The 20,767-nt window shown below is 39.4% G+C and overlaps 1 protein-coding gene across 6 annotated transcripts in view; it reads right to left on the reverse strand.

Moving 5' to 3' along the window:
* The window catches only part of IKZF3 (IKAROS family zinc finger 3), a 37,051-nt gene that overhangs the window by 9,498 nt on the left and 6,786 nt on the right, over positions 1–20,767 (reverse strand). For 3 of the 6 annotated variants that reach the window (XM_074562190.1, XM_074562191.1, XM_074562189.1), the window contains exons 4-6: positions 7,835–8,095; positions 6,967–7,134; positions 5,140–5,256 (exon numbers count right to left, since the gene is read on the reverse strand). In XM_074562190.1, coding sequence (XP_074418291.1) covers positions 5,140–5,256; positions 6,967–7,134; positions 7,835–8,095 — 546 coding nt within the window. The remainder of the gene's footprint in view (positions 1–5,139; positions 5,257–6,966; positions 7,135–7,834; positions 8,096–20,767) is intronic. The other 3 variants (XM_074562194.1, XM_074562193.1, XM_074562192.1) reach the window with 2 other exon arrangements.

Consider the following 20,767-nt stretch of genomic DNA (forward strand, 5'->3'; position numbering starts at 1 on the left):
ACAAGGAAGGGTGATCTACTCTCCCAAGGTAATACAAAAGGTCAGATCTCACCGTGAAAGAATCCTGGCTGCTGTTATTGTGCTATTCCACTAGCATACCTAAATATATGAAGCGTAATCTACATAAGAGGAAAATGCCAGAGGAAAATGATACAAGCACTTTGGTATCACTTTAGTCCTGCTAAATGCAGTTTTATTAAGTATTGGACTTAAATTGCAATTTGCTAAGTACAGCAAGTGATAAAAATGCCGTATCATCCTTCCATAGCCTAGTGTGCAGCACTTCCCTACACATTTCAAAGTCAGACACTCCTTACCTGTTTATTATTGCTGTTATTGATATCATATGAGCTTCAGTCAGCACAAACCATGACTCACCAAACCTCAGCCAGAACCATTTGTTAATGTTTGTTCAGCATTTTGAAAATGTAAAGTGCTTCATAAGTACTCGATGCCACAAACTCTAGCTACAAATATGACTCAGGATGAATGGGATAACAGGGCTCAACTCAGCCCTACCTGAGTCCTGTTTCATCAGGCTGTAACCCCATGATATACATGATAACCAGACCACAGAGGGCATGCATGCACAATGCCTTAGAGGTAATAACACACTACTTTTCTAGTCTGGTTTTTATTCCAAATTACTCTAGTATGTTTAGAGACTTACATAAATACGTTCATCAACTGCTAAAACACACCTGCTTCCAGCATGAAATACCAAGACGCTACGTAAGAGTTTACATGAAGTGAGACAAAACATCAGATTAAGTTGAAACTCTAAGGGAAAGTTAGGTAGGCAGAGCATAATCATCCGTTTGGATTTTGGCCAGAAGCTCTAGTTAATTCTTGAGAATAATGTCATGGGATTTTTAATTTCAGAACTTCTGTTTAACTCTCATGCTGCAAAAACCAGAATATGCTTTCTGAGCTCTTTATATTATCTTTAGATAACTAAAGTTCAAGGTTTGAACTATCCCCAACCTAGAAAGCTCATAATCTGGACAGGATCATTGCACAAGTCATTAATAATAGTAATTTAAATTTTAAAAACCCCAACAGCCCACAACTACCCTGAACAAGGTAATAATACAAACAGTGCTGTATATTCAAAAATTTACATTGTAAAGAAAAAGAGAAAGAAGGAAAACACAATTCATCCATGTCAGAAAAGCAGGTCCCTGGTCTCTACCGTTTCTTCGTTTTTCTTACTCTTCTAGTTCCTCTTTTTCTCAATCTTTAATTTCATGAGTTGTACTCATGTTCTTTTAAAGCTTTAATTTCACATTTTCAGAACCTTTTTCCCTGTCTTCCGACAGAACTCAAAGAGTGAAATTTCTGTACGTCCTTTAGCCAGCCCTACAGACACACTGGAAGCTCCACGCAGCGTATCAGTGACTACTTGTCTTGTCAACGTTATTTATGTGCCACCAAGGGAACTTTATTAAATTAGTGTCAAGAGGGCAGACAAGCGGCTTCCTGCAGAGGTAACAATAGTCTTTACTCAGACAAGATTGCTGAAAAGACAGTAACTATTGACCTACATAATATGTTCTGGGACATCTGCAAGTACCAATCTTCCATCTTGATGTCTGTCTGCCATTTTATTTTAACGCTGAGGTTCTTTTCTTTCACATTTAGATTTTCTACTCCTTGCTAATGGCCATTTTTTCCTAAAGAAAAAAAAAATCTCTATTTATGGGCCACAAAAAGTCTTTGACAGTGTCTTCATAATACAGCCTTCGGGACACAGTATCTGCTGCCACTGAGACACAGGTGGTTACACGGGTTCTCTCTCACAACACTGCTCTCTCTACCCAAAAGCTAACTTAAAATTATCTCACCCACCTCTCCCTTCTGGACCACTTACTAAACAAGTCAAGAATAATATTTAGTATTTAGGAAACATTTTTTTTAATCACTCAAAATTCTCTAAAGACTTCTTGACAGAGAGAAATAATCATGCCCTGTCTCCCTCTTCAATTACCTTACCCACTGGGTGATTCCACTGCACATCGTGACATTAGTTTAAAGAACTAATTATCTAACTATAACATGTATCTAAAAATAAATTTCAGGCTGGATTGACAGAAATGGTCAAGTGCTTTGCTCAAAGTTACACTGAGAAAGAATAATAGTTATAAGGAAAATCTAGACTTCCAAAGCACTTAACCTATTTCAGCTTGAGATCTTGCAATGTGCTGCAAGTTAAATACTCCTGATGGTTCACCTGCATGGCCAGAGAACAGCTGAAACTCTAAGGATACTGAAAGAAACTCTGCAGAACAAATAACTCATCCTCTTCGCTCCACTTCAGATCTCTGATCACTGTCTCGCGTGTGCCTCTGGAATTACATGGAAAGTAAAGCTCCCAAACATTGTGTTTTAACACAGTAGTGGGATGGGGTTTAGCTCCAATGTCATGACCACTTTTAAGCCTGGGTCACCATGTCCTGCTCAGCCAACACTAGCGACGGACTACAGCCTTCCCTCCTCACCACCTGAGGTGTCTCTGTGGTGCTTCTGAGGGCTGTTGCCTTCCTCAGTGGTGTGTACGCTTCAGTTGTGATTTCATGTTTATAAAACACTTCCAGAAGAAAATTTTTGTACAAATGTGATTTATCCATTATGAATGGCTACTTATGTTTTCTTGGAATCGCTGGCTGATGAACCGCCTCTCTACAACAGTGCTGTCACCTGGCCATCATATCATTCAGTAGAGGTACAGAGAGCGGATACTCTTCTCCCAGCCCAGAGTACAAACACACGATCATTTAGCCTGTACTGAATTGTTTCCATAATGTGGTTTCTGTCACACCATCAATGTAAGTATAATTTTTAGAACATGCGGGCATCGTTAACAAAACCCTAAAGTACTAAGCAGAGCTCAAATTAGAGGCATTGCTTCCTGTAGCATCTCTATGTGGTCACTAAATAATGGAGAGTGGAACAGAGAGGTGGGTTATTGTGCAATGAGAACAATGTGACCAGAGATTGTTATCAGGGACTGAGCAACACTCTAGCAATATGGTTACATAAACCCTTTCTTTCAGAAATATTTCCACACCGCTACATTTGGAAGATGCAAACCTCATACTAAAAAGTAACCAGAATGGTTTTCAATATTTTAATTAATTAGTGGATGATGGCATGGAGAGTGTACTTGCGTTTAAAGATGGCTCCATATGAGAAGGTTGCAAGGACTTCAGAAAAGTACCAAAATTCAAAGTGATGCGGATAAGTAGGAAAATGGTCAGAAATCAAAAAATGATGTTCACTAAACACAAGTGCAAAATGCTACACTTAGGGGAAAAAACAAGTCAAACACAGTAAACGAGCTCCTGAGGTCCTTTCCAGCCTTCCCTCTCGACGATTCTGTCATCTAACATAGTGCTGATACCAGAGAATTGAATGGAAATGCCTCAGCAAGACTGGAGTTCCTGTTTTTCATAAAACTTACTACTCCACTAAAAACACTGCAATATTTTTAAAAGTGTGAAGGTCTTAAAGGCATAGGGTGCAGCCACATCATGTTGTACTGGAAATTTACATTTCCTCTGTGACCAATTTAAGGCATACTGTACTACTGCTGTAAGAACTACATAGCAGATTCTGGATAAGTGAATTGCTGCTATTCTGAAATGAATGTAAACCATGAGAATCATTTAAAAGCAGAAATCTATAGTAGGTATCATGTTTTCCATTTTCACGTGGTGGACATCTCGGAGTGATTGCCATCATGGGAGTACGTACTGTAACATAAAACCACAGTTACAATATGTATGGGTTCTCATGAAAACCAAAACTTGCTGACGTTCTGATAACCATTTACTTTTACTAATGCTCTAAAAACATGTCATTTGCTGAAAAGAAGATAGCCCACGAAAAACTATAAAACTCTAACTTTGTTAAATCTTTGTTTGCTTATGGCGGTTTTTGTGTGTGCATGTGTCATAAAGGCTGATACACCAACCTACTCACTCTGCACAGAGTAAGAACTCTTGTACCCACATAGTCGTCATCATGTATCAATGGCTTGTGATGCCTGCAGAATCCTTCCTTGATAACCATATGCTAAATAATTATATATTTTTTAATTACTAAAGGGCCTTGTCATCTAAGTATATTTTTACATTTTAGTTTTCTTCTCTGAAAACTCAGTCTAACTTTTTCCTTGTAAAGAAAATTCTATTTGAAATTCACAATCAAAACTAGGAAGCTGAAGCCCTTATTGTTTAGTTGGTTTTTTTAAGGCTGCATAGCAATAGAATGGGAACCTGAATTCTGGAATTGTAGCCTCAGCTCTGCTACAGATCAGTCGTATAATCTTTTGGGAGGCCACAACCACTCCCTGACTCTGAATGAGAAAAGTAATTCTTTCCTGACTTACTGGCATCTTGTGGGACTTAAATCACAAAAGTTCATTTTAGGATTTGAAATATTCAGGTGAAGTAGGCTCAAAGATTATGGCAGTTATTTTTCACCAAAGTCTTTTCAGAACTGCAGCATTGAGACTGTGAAAAGGAAAATAAGAAAAACTGTGTTTTGATACATTTTACCTTCAGCCTTTTTCAAAGACAGCTCTGTACTTACAGAAGTCCTTTACCTCTCACTGCCTCCTAAGCTGACCTATCAGTGATCTCCACGGTAGCACCCCATTTCCATGCCCTAGATCCACGCCACTAAAACTTCTGCAAATTCTAACCGATTCTGACCAACAGATCTTATCCTAAAGAAAAGGAAGCATCAAGTACTGAGACATATAAACAACTGTTGTCAACAACCATGGGCATCAACTCATCCAATCAAATAAGCCACATAATGGCATTAATGTAGGAATAATTTAACTTACTGTGAGTGTCACCTACAGAAATGCTGTGTACAAGGTATTTTAGAGGTTTTATTCAAAGTAACTCTGAAATAAAAAAGTGATTAAAATAAAAGCATTCTTTAACTAGTTGCCTGAGGGATGCATTAAACCAGACCCTTTTATAAAATGTTACAGCCCCTTAGGTTATTGAAAATGACTGTAGTAAAAACTGTTCTCAGGCTGTGAGTTAACAGCTCACCAGATGCCCTTTTTTTCAGAACTGTGACGTACCAAAAAAACCCAAAACCACTGTAATGTTATGAACTCACCAGCCTCGCACATGCCAGCATTCTGCAAATAAGTACGGCACCGCTCCTTGTGCTCCTCTAATGAGCTCCTCTGCTTGTAGCTCCTTCCGCAAAACTCACATTTGTACGGCTTCTCCACTAGAAAAATAAGAGAGCAGCATAAAATAACCACAAGAGACTACTAAAACACTGTCTCCCTGCCATTCAAGTATACAGCTACTGATAGCACATGTTCAGCTCATGGAGAATGCTTTAAATTTCTGTTAAGTTTATGAGCACTGTCATCACCACAAAATTAGGGCTACAAAAGGGTGAAACTCCTTGGACAGGTAGAGTTCTCTCTTCAGTGCCCAAGCTCAGCATCAGAAAAGGACTCGCAATTAGACACTGTCCACAGGAGCTCAGGTTCCTACAGCCCGCCTTTAGCTGGCAACTTCTTTTGGTGTAACTTCCCTAGGGAAGACCAACTGTACAGCTGCTAAACCAGGACTGCAACTGTCCCAACTGCCTGATCTATGTCCTGTCTAGGCAGGATTTTTCAAGGATTTCATGAAACTGATACACTTAAACCAAACCAAAACCATACGTGAGGTTCATTTCATTTCCAAAGACATTTATTGTAAAGCAAATAATGTTCCTGATTCATTTAAACTAAAGCAAACCTGTTTGAAACTCAAGATAGCCACACAGCCTTCCCCAGTGCCTCATACGCAAGGACTGGAAGCACTTCCTAAATTATCTCATTACTGTTTTGTGAGCAGACATCCTCTAACACACCCAGGCAAAATATCATCCTTGTACAGCACAAATATAACTAGCGTTGCATTGTATACTGTGCAAAAAGACCATACTCCCTACTGCTAATGCAATTGTTCACTTATAATGTGATTCACTTGAAAAGATTTTCTTTATACTGTTTAATAAGCCAGCTCTTAAAAACTTCAGTCACAATAACCACACAATGTGTTTGAAGCATGATGTTTTTAGCATTGTGCTGGTGGGGGACAGTCACCACCACGGTGCTGGGTCTTGATTAAATCAGAATCTCATTTATCCATGTCAGATAATCTCATTTTTAACTTTGATTCTTTGTGAGGTTGAACTTTTTTTTTCTGTACAGTGCAGTGCAGAGATAACATCTATCATTTAGAATAAATGGTTTTTTTCATAGGCCCCTGTATAACACAGGATATACATAAATCAAAGAGTAAGCACAACCTGGCTCTTGCAGAACTGGGGAAACTAAGATCAATTTATACCTGGCTTGTTATTCAAGTCACCTCAGCTCTGTGCCTCCGTTTCTCTCATCTGTAAAATGGATGGAACACCCTACCAGTCTTGAGAAAAACCACTGACATTTGTTGAGCATGTTAAGACCTTCAGATGAAAGGCACTACACAACAGCAAGGCATTAAATGGCAATAGTTGTGCTGTCCTGGATTGTGCACCTACAGCTATCCCAACAGCTCAGGATAGAAACGGAAGGAAGTCCCCGCAAAGCATGTCTTCACGCTACTCCTCACATTCAGAGCCTGATGGCATAGCTCGCTCCACTCACTGGAAAATACCCAGGAGTTATTTTGTGCAAGCAGGTATCGAGGCTGGCCATTTCTCACAGCACACAGCTGTGACAGCGGGTTTCCCTGTGCCCTCCTTCAGCATCAAGACTGGAGCCGAGTCCTGAGACAGTTCCACCAACACAGCAGGCAGAGTGAGTGGTCACTGCTATTTGTCGACTCTTCAAAACTAGAGCGGCTGAGCAAACTTTGCTGACTGACTTTGTTTTCCATGCCTAGTGTCCTACTGACACACATGTAAAACACATGAAGTGTCTTTGAAGTCACTTACCAGAATGTGTCCTTAAGTGACCTGTTAGCGCATCCCTCCTTTGGCAGGCATAACTGCAAAGATGACATTTAAAAGGTTTTTCCCCTGTATGTAGTTTAATGTGGCGGAGGAGGTTACCCTTCTGAGTAAAGGAAGCTCCGCACTGATTACACTGGAATGGCCGTTCACCTTAAAATGACATACAAAAAAGGACATTTAATGGTTACGTGGGTATCATGCTATCCTCATACCCTTTCCTTTTTGGAAGAGGAAAGAATGAAGTACTGGATCAATCTCTTTCTATAGAAACACACACAGCCCTTCCGTTGACTTCAGTGGGAGTTACATGCAGCTCTGGTGTCAGAGCTTCTGGTAACATACATATAACTATTGAAAACACTGTACAGTTTTTCCATGGAAATAAGTGTTCTGGAGGAGGCTGATTCCAACAAGCTAGCAATTTTTAGACAAAAAAAATATTTAAAAAAATCTTATCTTACTGCAGGTCAAAACCTAAGATGCTCATTTATTTGTTTGTTGGCAAAGTATAGCACAAAGACAAATGCACATATAGACTGGAAATGGCAGCACAAAACCAATCTAACTTGTGTTTTGTGCCTGAAATACTTAAATGACATAGTGCCTTTCATCCAAAATTCTTAAAATGCCTCACAAACATGCTTTTACTAACATTCAATCCTGATAAGAAGAGAGGTGGGTAAAGTGAGGCACAGAAAAGTGAGTAACTTGCTAGGGATCACATGTGGCCATCAAGGACTGAATATGGAAATCTGGATTTTGGTATTCTTTTTTAAAATAAGTAGTCTAAATTACAAATTATTATCCTTTCAGTATTCAGTTCTAACAAGAATAATATAGGGATATTTACCAGTGTGGCTACGCTTATGAACCATCAAGACATTGAGGCTAATGCAGGCTAATCCACAGATATCACAATTCATTTTTCCACTAGCTGGCCTGACGTTGTCATATGAACCAGAGTGTCTTTCCAGTTTAATGCTTTCATATTCGTTATATTCTCTGGGATAGGTATAAGGCATTTCAGATTCTTCTGGGTTTTCCATAGGCTCTGAATTTAAAGCACTCTCCTCTCTTTCACTGTATTCACCTTTCACTTTAACCACATCATCTGCAGGCAAAAAAAAGCACAAAAGTGAAAAAATGCTCATCTTAGCCACAATGAAGTATCTTAGGAAAAAACTCACCAAAAATTACATAAAATTACATTATCAATCTTCCTTAAAGTTTTACTTAAACACCCAAAGATGAAGAAATGCAGTTGAGACATGAATCTTCATGGATCATGTACTCTTAATGACACTCACAGTGAGAAAACCTTTAAAAATATTGACCTGCCTGTTAATTACCTTTGATGGATAATTTCATTCTACAGATTATAAAAGTATAACACAGTACGAACGTCTCCTGCAATTACAGGGTACTATTCAGAATTCAAAAGAAAATACTTGTTCCCACAACTCACAATTAGCATATAGAAATTAGTGTCTCAGGCTGTTCCTGTGAATTGGAAATACAGAAAGACACAAATTAAAAAAGGATACTTATATCTTCCTGTAGAACCTCGGCTGCTTGAAACATGCCTAAGAAATATTTCTGATCCAGTATAAGACTTCCAGTGCTCCCATGGTATAGATTCTCATCAGTCAATCCTAATCAATAAACCTATTTTTCACTTGGAAATTACAATTTTTATCCAAAGATCTCAAATGTGGAGTAGCATCCAATAATCTTGATACCTGTATCATAAGGTTACTATGTGACTAAAACTAGCAAAGGCAGGGTAAAGACTTCCTGGTAAATAAATGTAACCCAGAAACGTGAAAAGATTTGTCCAAAGTCATATTGGGAGTGTGTGGCAAAGAACCCAAAGACTCACGAAGATCAGCATCCATGGCCTTTGAATAGGTTCCTGGACCTGGAGCCACGTCCAGAGAAAACCAAAGACATTGCCTTAAATGAATGCAATTTCATGACAAAAGGAGAAAGTAACAAGTAGCTAATAATTTACTAACAATAGTGCTCCCATGTAAAAATATAAGCAAATTGGTCACACTATATAAACAGCTGATGATTCCCAACTTACGTTGCAGAATTTCCTTTCCACTATTAACTCCAGCATTACCAGCACTCGCATTCAAACCCTTACTAATTGACAGGACAGCTTTTTTCTTCTTAAATCTGACTTTTCCACCTAGACATGAGCTAGACTATGGCTGAAACTTGAGTTATGCCTCAAGCTACCAAGCAAAGAAAAGCACTAAGAGATAAAATACATAGTTTCCTGTTTGAAAGTATTGTTCTCGTGGCCACCTGCTCCTCTCTCAAACTGAGGGTTAGACAGTTAAATATGGCACTTAATCACTTGTCCTTTCTCCAAAGTACAGAACATGGACTGCTGAATATGTATTAGCTCTGGTTCTGAGTAATAAACCACATCAAATGCCAAGAACAAACAATGGGTGACAGCAAAAATGAGGTAGCAACATAAAATCAGCACTGAAAAATAAAGATGTGGCAACCCATACTTTCATGAAATCAAAATTTTCATCTATATTTTAGTGATAAAATCACTCCTCTATCCTGAATGTTTGCACTAAACCCAGACAATCTAGCTCGCTTTGGGTTGAGGTGAGGGGGAAGAAACACGTGGGTCATAATTTCTTCATCCTATGCAAGAATCCATGGTAGTGTGGAAAACTCAGAGGTTCCTCATGGTGCTCTCCCTAGATGATGATATCCACAGAAGGTTGGCTTTTTTCCCCCATATTGTGTGTTTTTATCCCCCTAGCCTAGATGTTTTTTAGAGTTTGGTACTGGGACTGACTGCCCTGGTCCAGAAGAGCTCACGCAGGTTTGGGTCTTTGCCGTCACAGGGAGGTCTGGATTTGCCTCCAAATGGGCCATTTTTTTCTGCACTTTCTTCAGAACCACCTCTGCTTTCCATCCCAGGGATTCCTGCTTCCACTGAAACAGGGTTTCCTCTGCAAGTACCTTCTGCTCCCAGCTTCACATCTGAGAGTACGAGGGTGATCCTGCTATCAAGACTCCTTCAAAATTAGTTTATCCATCCATTTCCATCACTCTAAGGAAAAAAAATTGCCAGTTGCTGAAAGCAGCTTTCAACAGAATCTCTTTTCCCAAAAAAAAATATTTTTTTGGCAGGTTTGTTGGTTTTTTTCCCTCTCAAAAGGAGGCAGTTCCAAAATAATTTGCTACATCCTGCACAGCATAGTAAAAGGAAGTACACATTGCAGCTGCACCTTGTTGGTACTTTCAGAAACAATTTCAATTCCCACTTTCTACTTAACGTCTCACCTTTCGTCTGCATCAAATGCACTTGCTTAGCAGTGGAGGGCTAGTTGTAACCTCCAACTGAGACGACTTCTCTACCGTTTTCTACTGTTTCTCACCACAAGTTCATGGCTCACAGCTTTTCACTCTTTTACGGAGTTATGCCAGTGTAGCATAGCATGAACGCCGGTTTGAGTTCCCCATGGCAAGCACTTGCTGACTGGCCCAAACTGGGCAAGCCATCCTATGGTTCCACTGAGGAAAATAATACCTCTGCATTTTCCACATTGCACGCTGACTGCTTGCAATAGTCGCAGAGAAGGACACACCTGAGTTCTGATCACGGCTTTTCCACCACTGCCTCCCCCCAGTAAACACCATCGCTCCAGCTGTCAGTGACATCCCACCAAAGCCCGAGTGCTTTTCCGTTTGCATGTGGGCATTTGAGAAACCTCAACGGAAAAATTCACCTTCTGATGACTGAGAACCACAGACAGCAGAAAGGAAGAGTCTCTTTTTAACCAAACAAATGTTAGAAGGGTTGGAATTTTTCTGTCCTAACACACCTGTTATTGTTCATAGAGTCTACTCTGCCTTCCTGACAGCAATACAGAAGCAGTCAGAGGAAAAGACAGCTCAGTACAGGCCAGCCAAAAATTAACCAAGTGGTTGCAGAGGGCTGAAGCAACCAAATGCCTTTTCCAGCCCTGACTTTTGCTCTGTGTACTGGCACGCACAGGGAATACCGTGAGATCAGGAGATTGGCAGCTGTGTGGAAAGGTTTGTATCTGTCACTTCGAAATCATATCAACTTATTTTAATGAGATTAGGGAGTTTCCAGGCTGGTCCAACGTAACCAAGAGGAAGGTGGCTGTAACTTCAAGTAGAAAAGGGAAATTTAGCTGAGGAAAAACACAATTATCCCTAACGATACTAACAAAGTTCTCCCAGTTAAAAAAAAAGAAGTGCTTAGGAAAGCAAAGAGGTTGTAAGACTAAAAAAACATTCATGGTGTCCAAGCCAGGGAACTATTTTTCTTGAGGCAGTTCATGAAGGTAATGTACACTGCAGAAAAAAATGTAGATTTTACACAACAAAGTACCAGTGTGATGCGTTAAGGCTGATGCACATGGTTTCATTTCCTGGGGAGATGATTACAAGATGAAAGACATACTCCAGAGTAATATTTTTGTTTCACCTGAAACACTGTAAAAACAATGGGTTCTGGAAAAAATCCAAAATAAAGCTGTGGTGGCAACTTCAGACTGAGTCACCACATGAACAGTGTTTGTATATGTTCTATAAAATGCATGAATAAAAAAAGAAGTCAATAGCAGCAAATAATTAGGGCAAGCTAGAGTATTGTCTTAGCTATTCTCTCTAGGAGGAAGTCTCCGAAGGAAAACCCCCCAATTACTATATTTAATCCAAGACCTTGGCATCAAATATAGAGAAAAGAACGTAAGTTTTGTACTGTTGTTAAGCAAAGTTTGCCAGCAGTGTTATGAAAAGCACAAAGAATGAAAAACAGAAGCTATTAAAGACAACGGCACAAAAGGGTGATGTTGCTCAAGTGTTTTACAAGGAGTGGGGTCATAATCATGAAATCCTCAGCACATGCAAAAAGTCAACTGGATAACAAAGAAACTTAATCATCTTAATGTGGCATTTTAATGATGCTGCTGATTTGCTATGCCAATTCAGAGATAATGAGCCCCTAATGCTACAGATGTTCAGCCAGACTAAAGGAAAAAAAGAAAAAAGAAAAGCTTTCCTTGTATGCCATTTCCTAACTATCCAATTAAACAAATTGTGAAAGCATATAAATAGTTTACCAGGTTTTGACAGCTGTTAATAGGATTCAGATGCCGAAGAACAAGAAGGGAGTCTACACATGTGCATATCGAAGGATTCTTGTGACTACCTGGATTTGACAGGTATTAACCGATGATTCATCACCGTTATCTCCACAAAGTGTCCCCAGAAATAGCAGTATAAAACCAAAATCTAGTGTACACATACCAGAGTTGGTCCCCTCCCAGAATGCGAGATTCCTTTACCTAAATCAGCTTGAAACAGAACAGGCGTACACGGTGAAACTGAAAAAGTCATCGGAGTTTCCAAATTAAAGTCAGAATCCTGCATGTTTATGAAAAACACCTCTACAATGGAATTCACGCACTGTAGGGGAAGATACGTCATGAAGCAAACACACCCCTATTCCTGAATGAATATAGAGAGGTTTGCAGTACATCCCATCAAAATTGTAAACTGAAAAAAAAATCAATGCTATATCTAAGCTTTTTTTCCTTAAATAACAAGAAGAAAATAATTACACGTGACATAAATGTATATATTGAAAATTTGGAGACTATAAGTAAGGGGGAATTATAAAACGTGAAGCAATAGTAACATGAGATTATTTTTTTTCATAGAGGCAACACAGTCAGACATAAAGCAACTTTTCTCCATGTCTGTCTTCTACACCACTGCAGATATCAATTCTAGGGAAAGGAGTTCAAGCCTTTTGGGCCCATTTGGCTTTGTTTCTTCCACTGACTCCAGTGATAAGCTCACTTTTTTACAGCAGCAGTGATGCTTTTGTGAGATCATTGTTTGACAACAAAGGAAGAAGCAATCACCTAGCAGCAGCTCAGCCTTCAGCTAGACAGCAGTGGCAACACCAGTAACGAAGACACAGTGGCAATAAAGGAGTGCTCCCTCATACAGTGTGTACGCCGCTGGACTCGTCCCACTCAGGCATCCCCGCAGCTGAGATCCCTTTTTTGTGTCACTACAGGCCAAAGCATATTCTTCTGCACTAAAAATCCCAAGGGCTGCGTTCAGGACTTTCATTCTACAATGCACTGGAAAACCATAGATTTCACTGCCTTTACTTACTAAAAATTATTACTTGGACATATTGGCTTTGATTTTCTTTTATCTTTGTGCCTCCCAGTATTTTTGTAGTACTGTTGCTCGCTATCCGTTTTTTTACAAAACCCAAGCATCTATTTTGTTCCGATACTCTATAAAGCATACTCGAGCGGTAATTCCTAAATGAACCAGTGCAGTATGCACCTGGTGGAAATTTCATTTCTAAAAATAGGAGAGAGTTTCACAATTCCCCTTTGTGGAGTGTATGCTCTATGGTAATGAGTTTCCTTGTTTTTATTGTGACTTGAAACAAAAATAGAAACAAATCAAATTGAAATGCAGCAATGAGAATTGGAAAGAAAAAAAAAACCAAACCAGACATCATTTTCCAAGCGCTCGGATGTGTATTTTCTACTTCATTAATACCAATGTCTTTCTATCATTAAAACACAGTATAATTTATCCAGTTGTACAATTAATTACAGAAACAACAACAACAACAACAACAAAAATCAAACACCACACATCATTTTTAGGACTTCCATTCAAAAGGCTCCCAAAATTTGTTAAAGTTATACTAACAGAAATAGCAATAAAACTGAGTACTGCCAAAGCTGGAGTTAAACAGGACAACGGCACAGCAACACCGGGCAGCACTAGGCCATGGTTTTGGGAAGGAAATGAAAAATAATGCATTTAACTGACACTACAAACAGAATTTGGGGAAGCAGAATGTTATTACCTGAGACAACGTGACTGGGAGCTAGAAAACTATGGCTAGTACTATGTTAAAACTATCACAGGATTTGTTGGGGTTTTTTTAATTAAAAAAACTGTCAATAGCTTTCTGCTTTTCCTCTACTGCCGATAGCCCCAGCGCTGCACAGGAGCACAGAGGATCAGAGGGAACGCCATCCCACAGCCCTGGGCCTACAGTGCCCAGATTTTCCAAAGCCTGTCCCAGATGAATTTTGTTTCATTTATGACACCTGTTAACATTATCCTTTCAAATCTTAATATCTTTAAAGTCTCCCTCTTACAAAAAAAGAAAAAAAAAAAAAACGGAAAAAGAAACTGTACGAGTTCTTCCCTTCTGTTACAGTGAAGATAACATCACTCATAGAAAACATCTCTAAAATTACAATTCCTAAAGTCCAGAAAGCCAGATACAATCACAACCGTTAAATCAGACTTCAATTAGACAGTTAATCAGAGAACATCTGGACCTAACAGTCAGACTGAAAAAGGCCACATGTTAAATTCAGATAATCGCCTTCATTAGTTATATCAAGGGACCTATTACTAATACGACCACTCAGGCATGATTGTCTCTGGTCAACTGCTTTTTCAAATGAACTTCAAATCTGAGAAGTTGAAAGTGTAGTTTCATTTAGCCTTTTTTAATTCCTCTCCCAAAAGTCTTTCTTACAATGCAATATGCTTTTGCGTTTTACACTAGAAAAATATAATATGAAGAGAAAATATAATATAATATAATATGAAGAACAGGGAAATATATGATAAACATCAGTGGAATTTTAACACCTATAAACCGAAGACAGAAGCTTGGTTAAGACATTGCTCAAAATCCTCGAACACCATAATCTTCACAAAACTAAGCGTATTGATTTGATTCAACTATAAAAAAAAAATCCAGTAGTAAGTAATCTAGATTCCGGTAATTGAATTTCAGATTACAAGTCCATTCTCTCCAAATTGAGGTTTTTATAATTAAATACTTGTGTTTGACTTTTAGCCTGGTCTTCTATAGAAGCATATCCATCCACTCTGTGTTCCCTTAGTGACGTTCAGATCTGTACACCAAACCCAGTCCTATCTGGCAGAGGGGAAAGTCTTCTCCCAATTACTCAATTCTGACAGCTGGCTGTTCCCCAGATGGCCCAGGGGTACCTGCATCTCCCCGAACCGCTCCTGGAGGTGGTGCTCCTGCATCAGGAGAAACAGTCGTGGTGCCTGGCACACTGGGCAAGTGAGGTGCAGCAACAGACTGTTCAACAAGGATCTATGGAATTGAGCTCTGCATTACACGAAGTTCATAACAGATCCTGCAGAGCAGCAAGAGGAACAAAATAGGAACAAGACCTGGAGCACTAGAATGCAGTGTGATGGGAGACGGTGTTGAGAATAGGGCAAGGCTAGCCTGAGGTACCAGAAGTAAAACACCACGCAAACTTTGCATAATTCCATTAAAAGTCATCCAGCAACAAGACACAACCCCACTGGAAACCAAGCTTCATCAATTCCAGCGCTCATGGAACTATTTGCTGCGTTTTAGCAAAGTTTCGACTCTTGTGGATTTATTTCTGCTTTCCGATACCTTTCCAGCAGCACAAACAGTAGTAAACCTGCCCCTTAAACTCACACATTTTGTGCCAAATGAACAGCCTAGTTTGGGGGCAAAACATGAGTCATCTGAATTAACTGATTGCCTTTCCACCAACCCATATTTCTAAAAATGGATTATTTTCTACAGTGATATGTGATTTGAATTCCTAGGGCCATTTTCTTCATTTTCACTTATTTCTTGCTGGGGGGGTGGGGAAGGAACATATGGCAACTCATCTGCCCTGGACTAGATTTTGTTTCAATGCCAAAGGAGTAAGTATTTCTCCCACCTTTAGTTTCAAGGATTTCTTTTGAGTGAATCCCAGATGCCTACTGTAGAAAATGAAGTTTTAAAAGTTATGGAAAGGAGCCCATCATCTATTGAATAACGCTGTGCATCCATTCTCCTTCCAGAACTTGTCTGATAGCTTAGACCAACAGTCAGGATACCTCAAAAGCAAATTCTTTTTTCTGCTAACTATAATGGATTAATTAGAGTAAGAAATCGCTGCACTTTTCTGATTATTTCAAGGCAACCGGAATACCCGAGTTTCTGTGTCAGCCCTGGGCTACCCATCGTGCAAGATAGTCCGAGCTGATGTCAATCATTCACAGGCTGTGGTGACACAACTGGCTGCGTTGATGTCACCGAACGTGCTTGGCAGCATTCCTGCCGCTGACAGTACAGTACTGTAGAGCTAAAACAAAGTCAAGAGGATCTTTTGTTGATAACACTCAGATGCGACTTTCAGTTCATGCGTAGCCACCAAAGCAGAGAGACCTGACACAGTTAAGCAGTACAGACTCCTTGCCTGGTTTTAACACTTACAGAAATCCCCTGTTAAGTGAACTTCTGCAGCACGGTGCTGCTGATGTTGTGAGATAACCCCTGAGTCCCATGAGCGGCAGGGCTCGATCTGGGCTTGGGAGATGTAATATTCTGATAAAAAACGGCACTTCCTTTTCGAGCAGATAAGTGCGTGTGCTAGCAGCACCACTGGAACCTCAGTACGCGCCTAAGCGAGGGTTTGTCATCCTCTCCTGTCTCACTCCAGCCTTTTAACCGCCCCCTTTCGCACACCTAAATGCAGCAGCAATTAGCATCCATAAACCACAAATGTGGCTTCTATTTCTTTTTATTTCACAACCATGAAAGCTAGCTAACATTCATAACACCCAAAAAGTTGTCTGCCTCAACAGAGGAGGGAATTAAGACATAATTAAACACTTGCGCTTCACTGTGACTCCCATAGGAGAGAACGTGGGTTTTTTAATTTAATTTTTACGTTAAGGACACTTCAACTTTGGCCACCAAAAGTAACAGTGTCAGGGGCACATAAAGAAACAAGGGAAATAAAGTGCCTCCTCCCCTATCTGCCTCATTGCTTGTCTCTTTTCAGACTAGATACAGGAAGCACCATGGGAACAGCGTATTTTTATGGTTGCAGACAAGCGTACACCATGTGCACCACAGCGTGCAGCCTCCATTCCCTTGAGGCAAAAAAAGGTTTTTTCTTTCTTTTTGTTTTTTTTCTTGTTCTCCATCAAGCTTTTAATTATCATATCACTATAGCCTTCTGCCTGATTGCTTGCCCTATACTTAGCAATCATCATAGTTGAAGCCCTTTTAAAAGGGGTGTATGATAGGACATGAATTGTTTTCATTGAGTGGCATCTCACCTCTGTCGGTTATGACACGGACAGAATGAACAACACATCCAGCAGTGTGTTTGCATGTGCTCGGAGAAGTACAAATATGGAATTGTTTGGTGAAAAAGTGAATTTTCTTATACTAAAGAGCACCAGTTGTGATGACTTTTCAGCCCTATACTCTAGTTTATTTAGTGCCTTTATGAAGCTTCTGTAGCCTTTTGAAAGGGTCACAGTACCACTTTCTGCAGACCGAGCATAAACGGCTCCACCAAACTAGAGTTAGACAACATCTAGATTGGACCAGGCTCCTACTTCTGCCTAAAGTCTCAGAAGAAGTCCCCACAATGTATTTAGAGTGTCACCCATTAAGAATGCAAGAGTCACAAAAAATGTATAGTCCAAGAAACTGGAAGGTTACTACTTACTATGAATGCTTGACGAAACACGGAAAAGCCAGACATAATTGTACAGAAGAAAAACACACTATAGACATATTAAGGCAGTGGAAATCAGGCTATCAAATGTTTGATCTCACTCTGAGAGTCAGTGGCCTCATGTTCTTATGAAGGCCTCCATCAGATGGAACAAACCCTGTGGGCATGGATCATGCAGGGCTTCGGGATTAAAAAAAGGAGAGATTTCTGTGACGCAGACTATCACCAACAACAAATTGTGAAGATGCTGAAGTGGAATTGCTGACTGACAAAAGAGGTAGATCACAAACACCACGATTAACATTTATGAGAACCACACAAAGGTTTTTCATTATTTCTCTTTAAATTTAATATGCAATGAACATATTAGAGATCACACCTGGGAAAGTACCAAATACAGGTGGTTTTTTGTTTTTTCTTTAAACAGACTGACTTTTCAGGTGTAGGCAGGACATAATCCATTTCCGAAGAGCCATCACCGATACTGACAGCATTTCTATTCTCTGATTCTGGAGAATACTATATATTCATTTTTACCAGGGTTAGTGATCCCTGTACGATAATACTCCCACCAAGGCAGCACTGTCAGAATGTGGTTTCGCTTATCTAGAAGACAGACAGATAGTTACTGACCCACAAGGACTGCTCAGTGACTAACGTAGCTGCTACTGTTGATCTGCAATTTATGTAGTAGGCATGATATGAAAGCTAAGATTATTTCTGAATTTTAGTATCCAACAACAACTGAACTGGCGTTGTTAGGAAGAAATTTAAATGCACCTACTGATATTGGCACAGCCTAAAGTTCTAGCACAGCGTGCTTAAATATTTAAGATTTATTGTGCTTCCGGTATCAGAATGACTGTAGAGAAATTTATGTGAAGCAGTAAAGTAAACACAATGTATATATTTTATTTTGTGCCATTTTACACTGAGATACTGTAGGTATGTTTTTTGTATATTTAAAACAGCTTTCTCCTAACAATCATCTCTTTATTCCTGCAGTGAAAATCAAAGAATAGAGTGCTGCGGTACTGAGTAGGTTCATACTCACTTTATAATGAATGAACGCTCTAATGGTAAGGCAGTCTATCAGAGAGTGACCTGACGTTTTCTTGATAGTTATAGCATTATCTTTGAGGTGTGAATTCTCAGAGGTTGCATTCCAGAACAAATTATAAAGAGACTTTACGAGATCAGCAGCAATATAAAAAAAAGAATGGTATACAGGAGCAATATCAATATAAACGTTCTCCCACAAGTGTTTAAGTTGCACCTGATATAAATGTATGGAAAAGAACCTGAAGCTGAAGGGCATAGGACAGTCAAGGAATGGAAAAAAAGACTTGCTTGACGCCATGACACTGTGCATGCCAGCAGAATAGACAGGGCTTCTGGTGGGGAGAAGACCGTACCTCTTGTATGGTCAATGTTGAGGGGTTTGTGAAAGAAACCCTGTCCTGGCTTCCTGTATCCACAGCTTAGTGACGAGGAGGAGCAGAGGGCACGGCCACTCGGAAAGCAGAGGAAGTGAGCTAGCGCAAAAGGAAATGCCATAAGGGATGGACAAAGAGCTGGAATATGGCTGTGAATATTTTATGGGCTGTGGAATCTGAAAGAGAGATCAGATGCCTTGGATGTAGAAAAGGCTCAAGTCTTCCATGTTCTGTGGATAAAAACATCAAGCTTCTCTTTTTAGGGTAAGCAGAGCAGAACTCACCTGCAAAAGCTAGATTCTACACCACAGGCATCTATACTAAGCTACTCTCCACTATAAATGGAGTTTTGCTGAGAAGCAGCTACTCTGGGGACATGAGGCATTTCATCCTAAATCAGACACCCAAATTTGGTCAGAAAATCTGCGTGCTCTCTCTCCATCAACTGTCAAGAAAGGTCAGAGACCATGACAGTTCTAGACACCAGTGCTGTAGACCTAAGTGAGATTAATTTCACCCTCCTCATGGACTCCTTTGCTAGCGCAGCACCCCCTTGAGTGTTTTATCTTGTTTTGTACTTTGTAAATAAATAGAAAAAGTTTAATCTTTAATAATGCAAAAGTTTAACCTCTGAACATTTCATTTTAGTCCAAAATAAAGTAATCACATTTATGTTACAGAGAACAACCTGTTACTTGGGCAACCAAACCAGAGACAATTCTTTAGTGATTTACTTGATTCATGTGATATGTAAACGCTACCTCAAAACTACTAACCAAAGCCACAGAAAAAAATTGTCTTGACACTGCTGTACTGCCATGGACATGCAGTACTTGAAAGGCAACGTGAAACTGGTAAAATACTGTATGTCTTTTCCCCAGTATATGTATACCACATCCTTTACCAGGCAGCATTTTTCACTGTTTGTGGTTGAGAACTGGCATAAATGAACATGCTCAGCTCACTGGCAGGAATGGTTATTAATGCTGTGATTTCAGTTTATGAGCTTCTACATCAAGGAGGAAATTCAAAGTCTCTTGCTCTGAATCTATGTCATATACACATAGACAAGTCCTGAGCTCTGAAGGCCTGTAAGATTGCTGAGTTCAGGAGCTGCGTTTTTTTTTATCTTTTTTCTATTAAGTGAAGAGGGCCTACTAGTTTTTAAAGATACACATAAATACCCATTTATGTAGGAACTCTTAAATAAAAAATAGTACATATCGGTTTAATATTTTATTCATACCTGTGTCTTCTTTCAGAGTTGTATAGGAAGCAATTACTGTTCAAATTAAACCATAAACACGGTAAACTGTCCAACCTTCCGTTCACCCACAGTTTAAAGCACAGGATTGCTGCTACAGTTTTAAATTTTACAGGGCGGAGCTGCCCTCTGAATTCAAGGTAACTTGTCTTTTCTTTCAAAAAAAAAAAAAATATTGCCAAGGTTTTTTTTTCAGATATCAGAGTAGGTGAACAACATCAATAAAAAGTGCAATCCTAACACACACATTTGTCATATGCAAACTACTTTTAAGAATTTGTATGCTACAACACAAACACACATTAAAAGAGCTCACCATATGTACATGCTTTTTTATCTTGCTATCCATATTTCATAGATCCTGTAAAAGTGGCCTTAATAAAACGCACATGAGGTTCCCTGATGGAAAACACTTGCTCCTCCTTTAGAGCATGTTGAAATGCTCTAAACTAGTTGTATTGTTATTCCTTTTACAGTGA

The sequence above is a fragment of the Larus michahellis genome, chromosome 18, assembly GCF_964199755.1.
Source record: "Larus michahellis chromosome 18, bLarMic1.1, whole genome shotgun sequence".
NCBI classification, from domain to species: Eukaryota; Metazoa; Chordata; class Aves; order Charadriiformes; family Laridae; genus Larus; species Larus michahellis.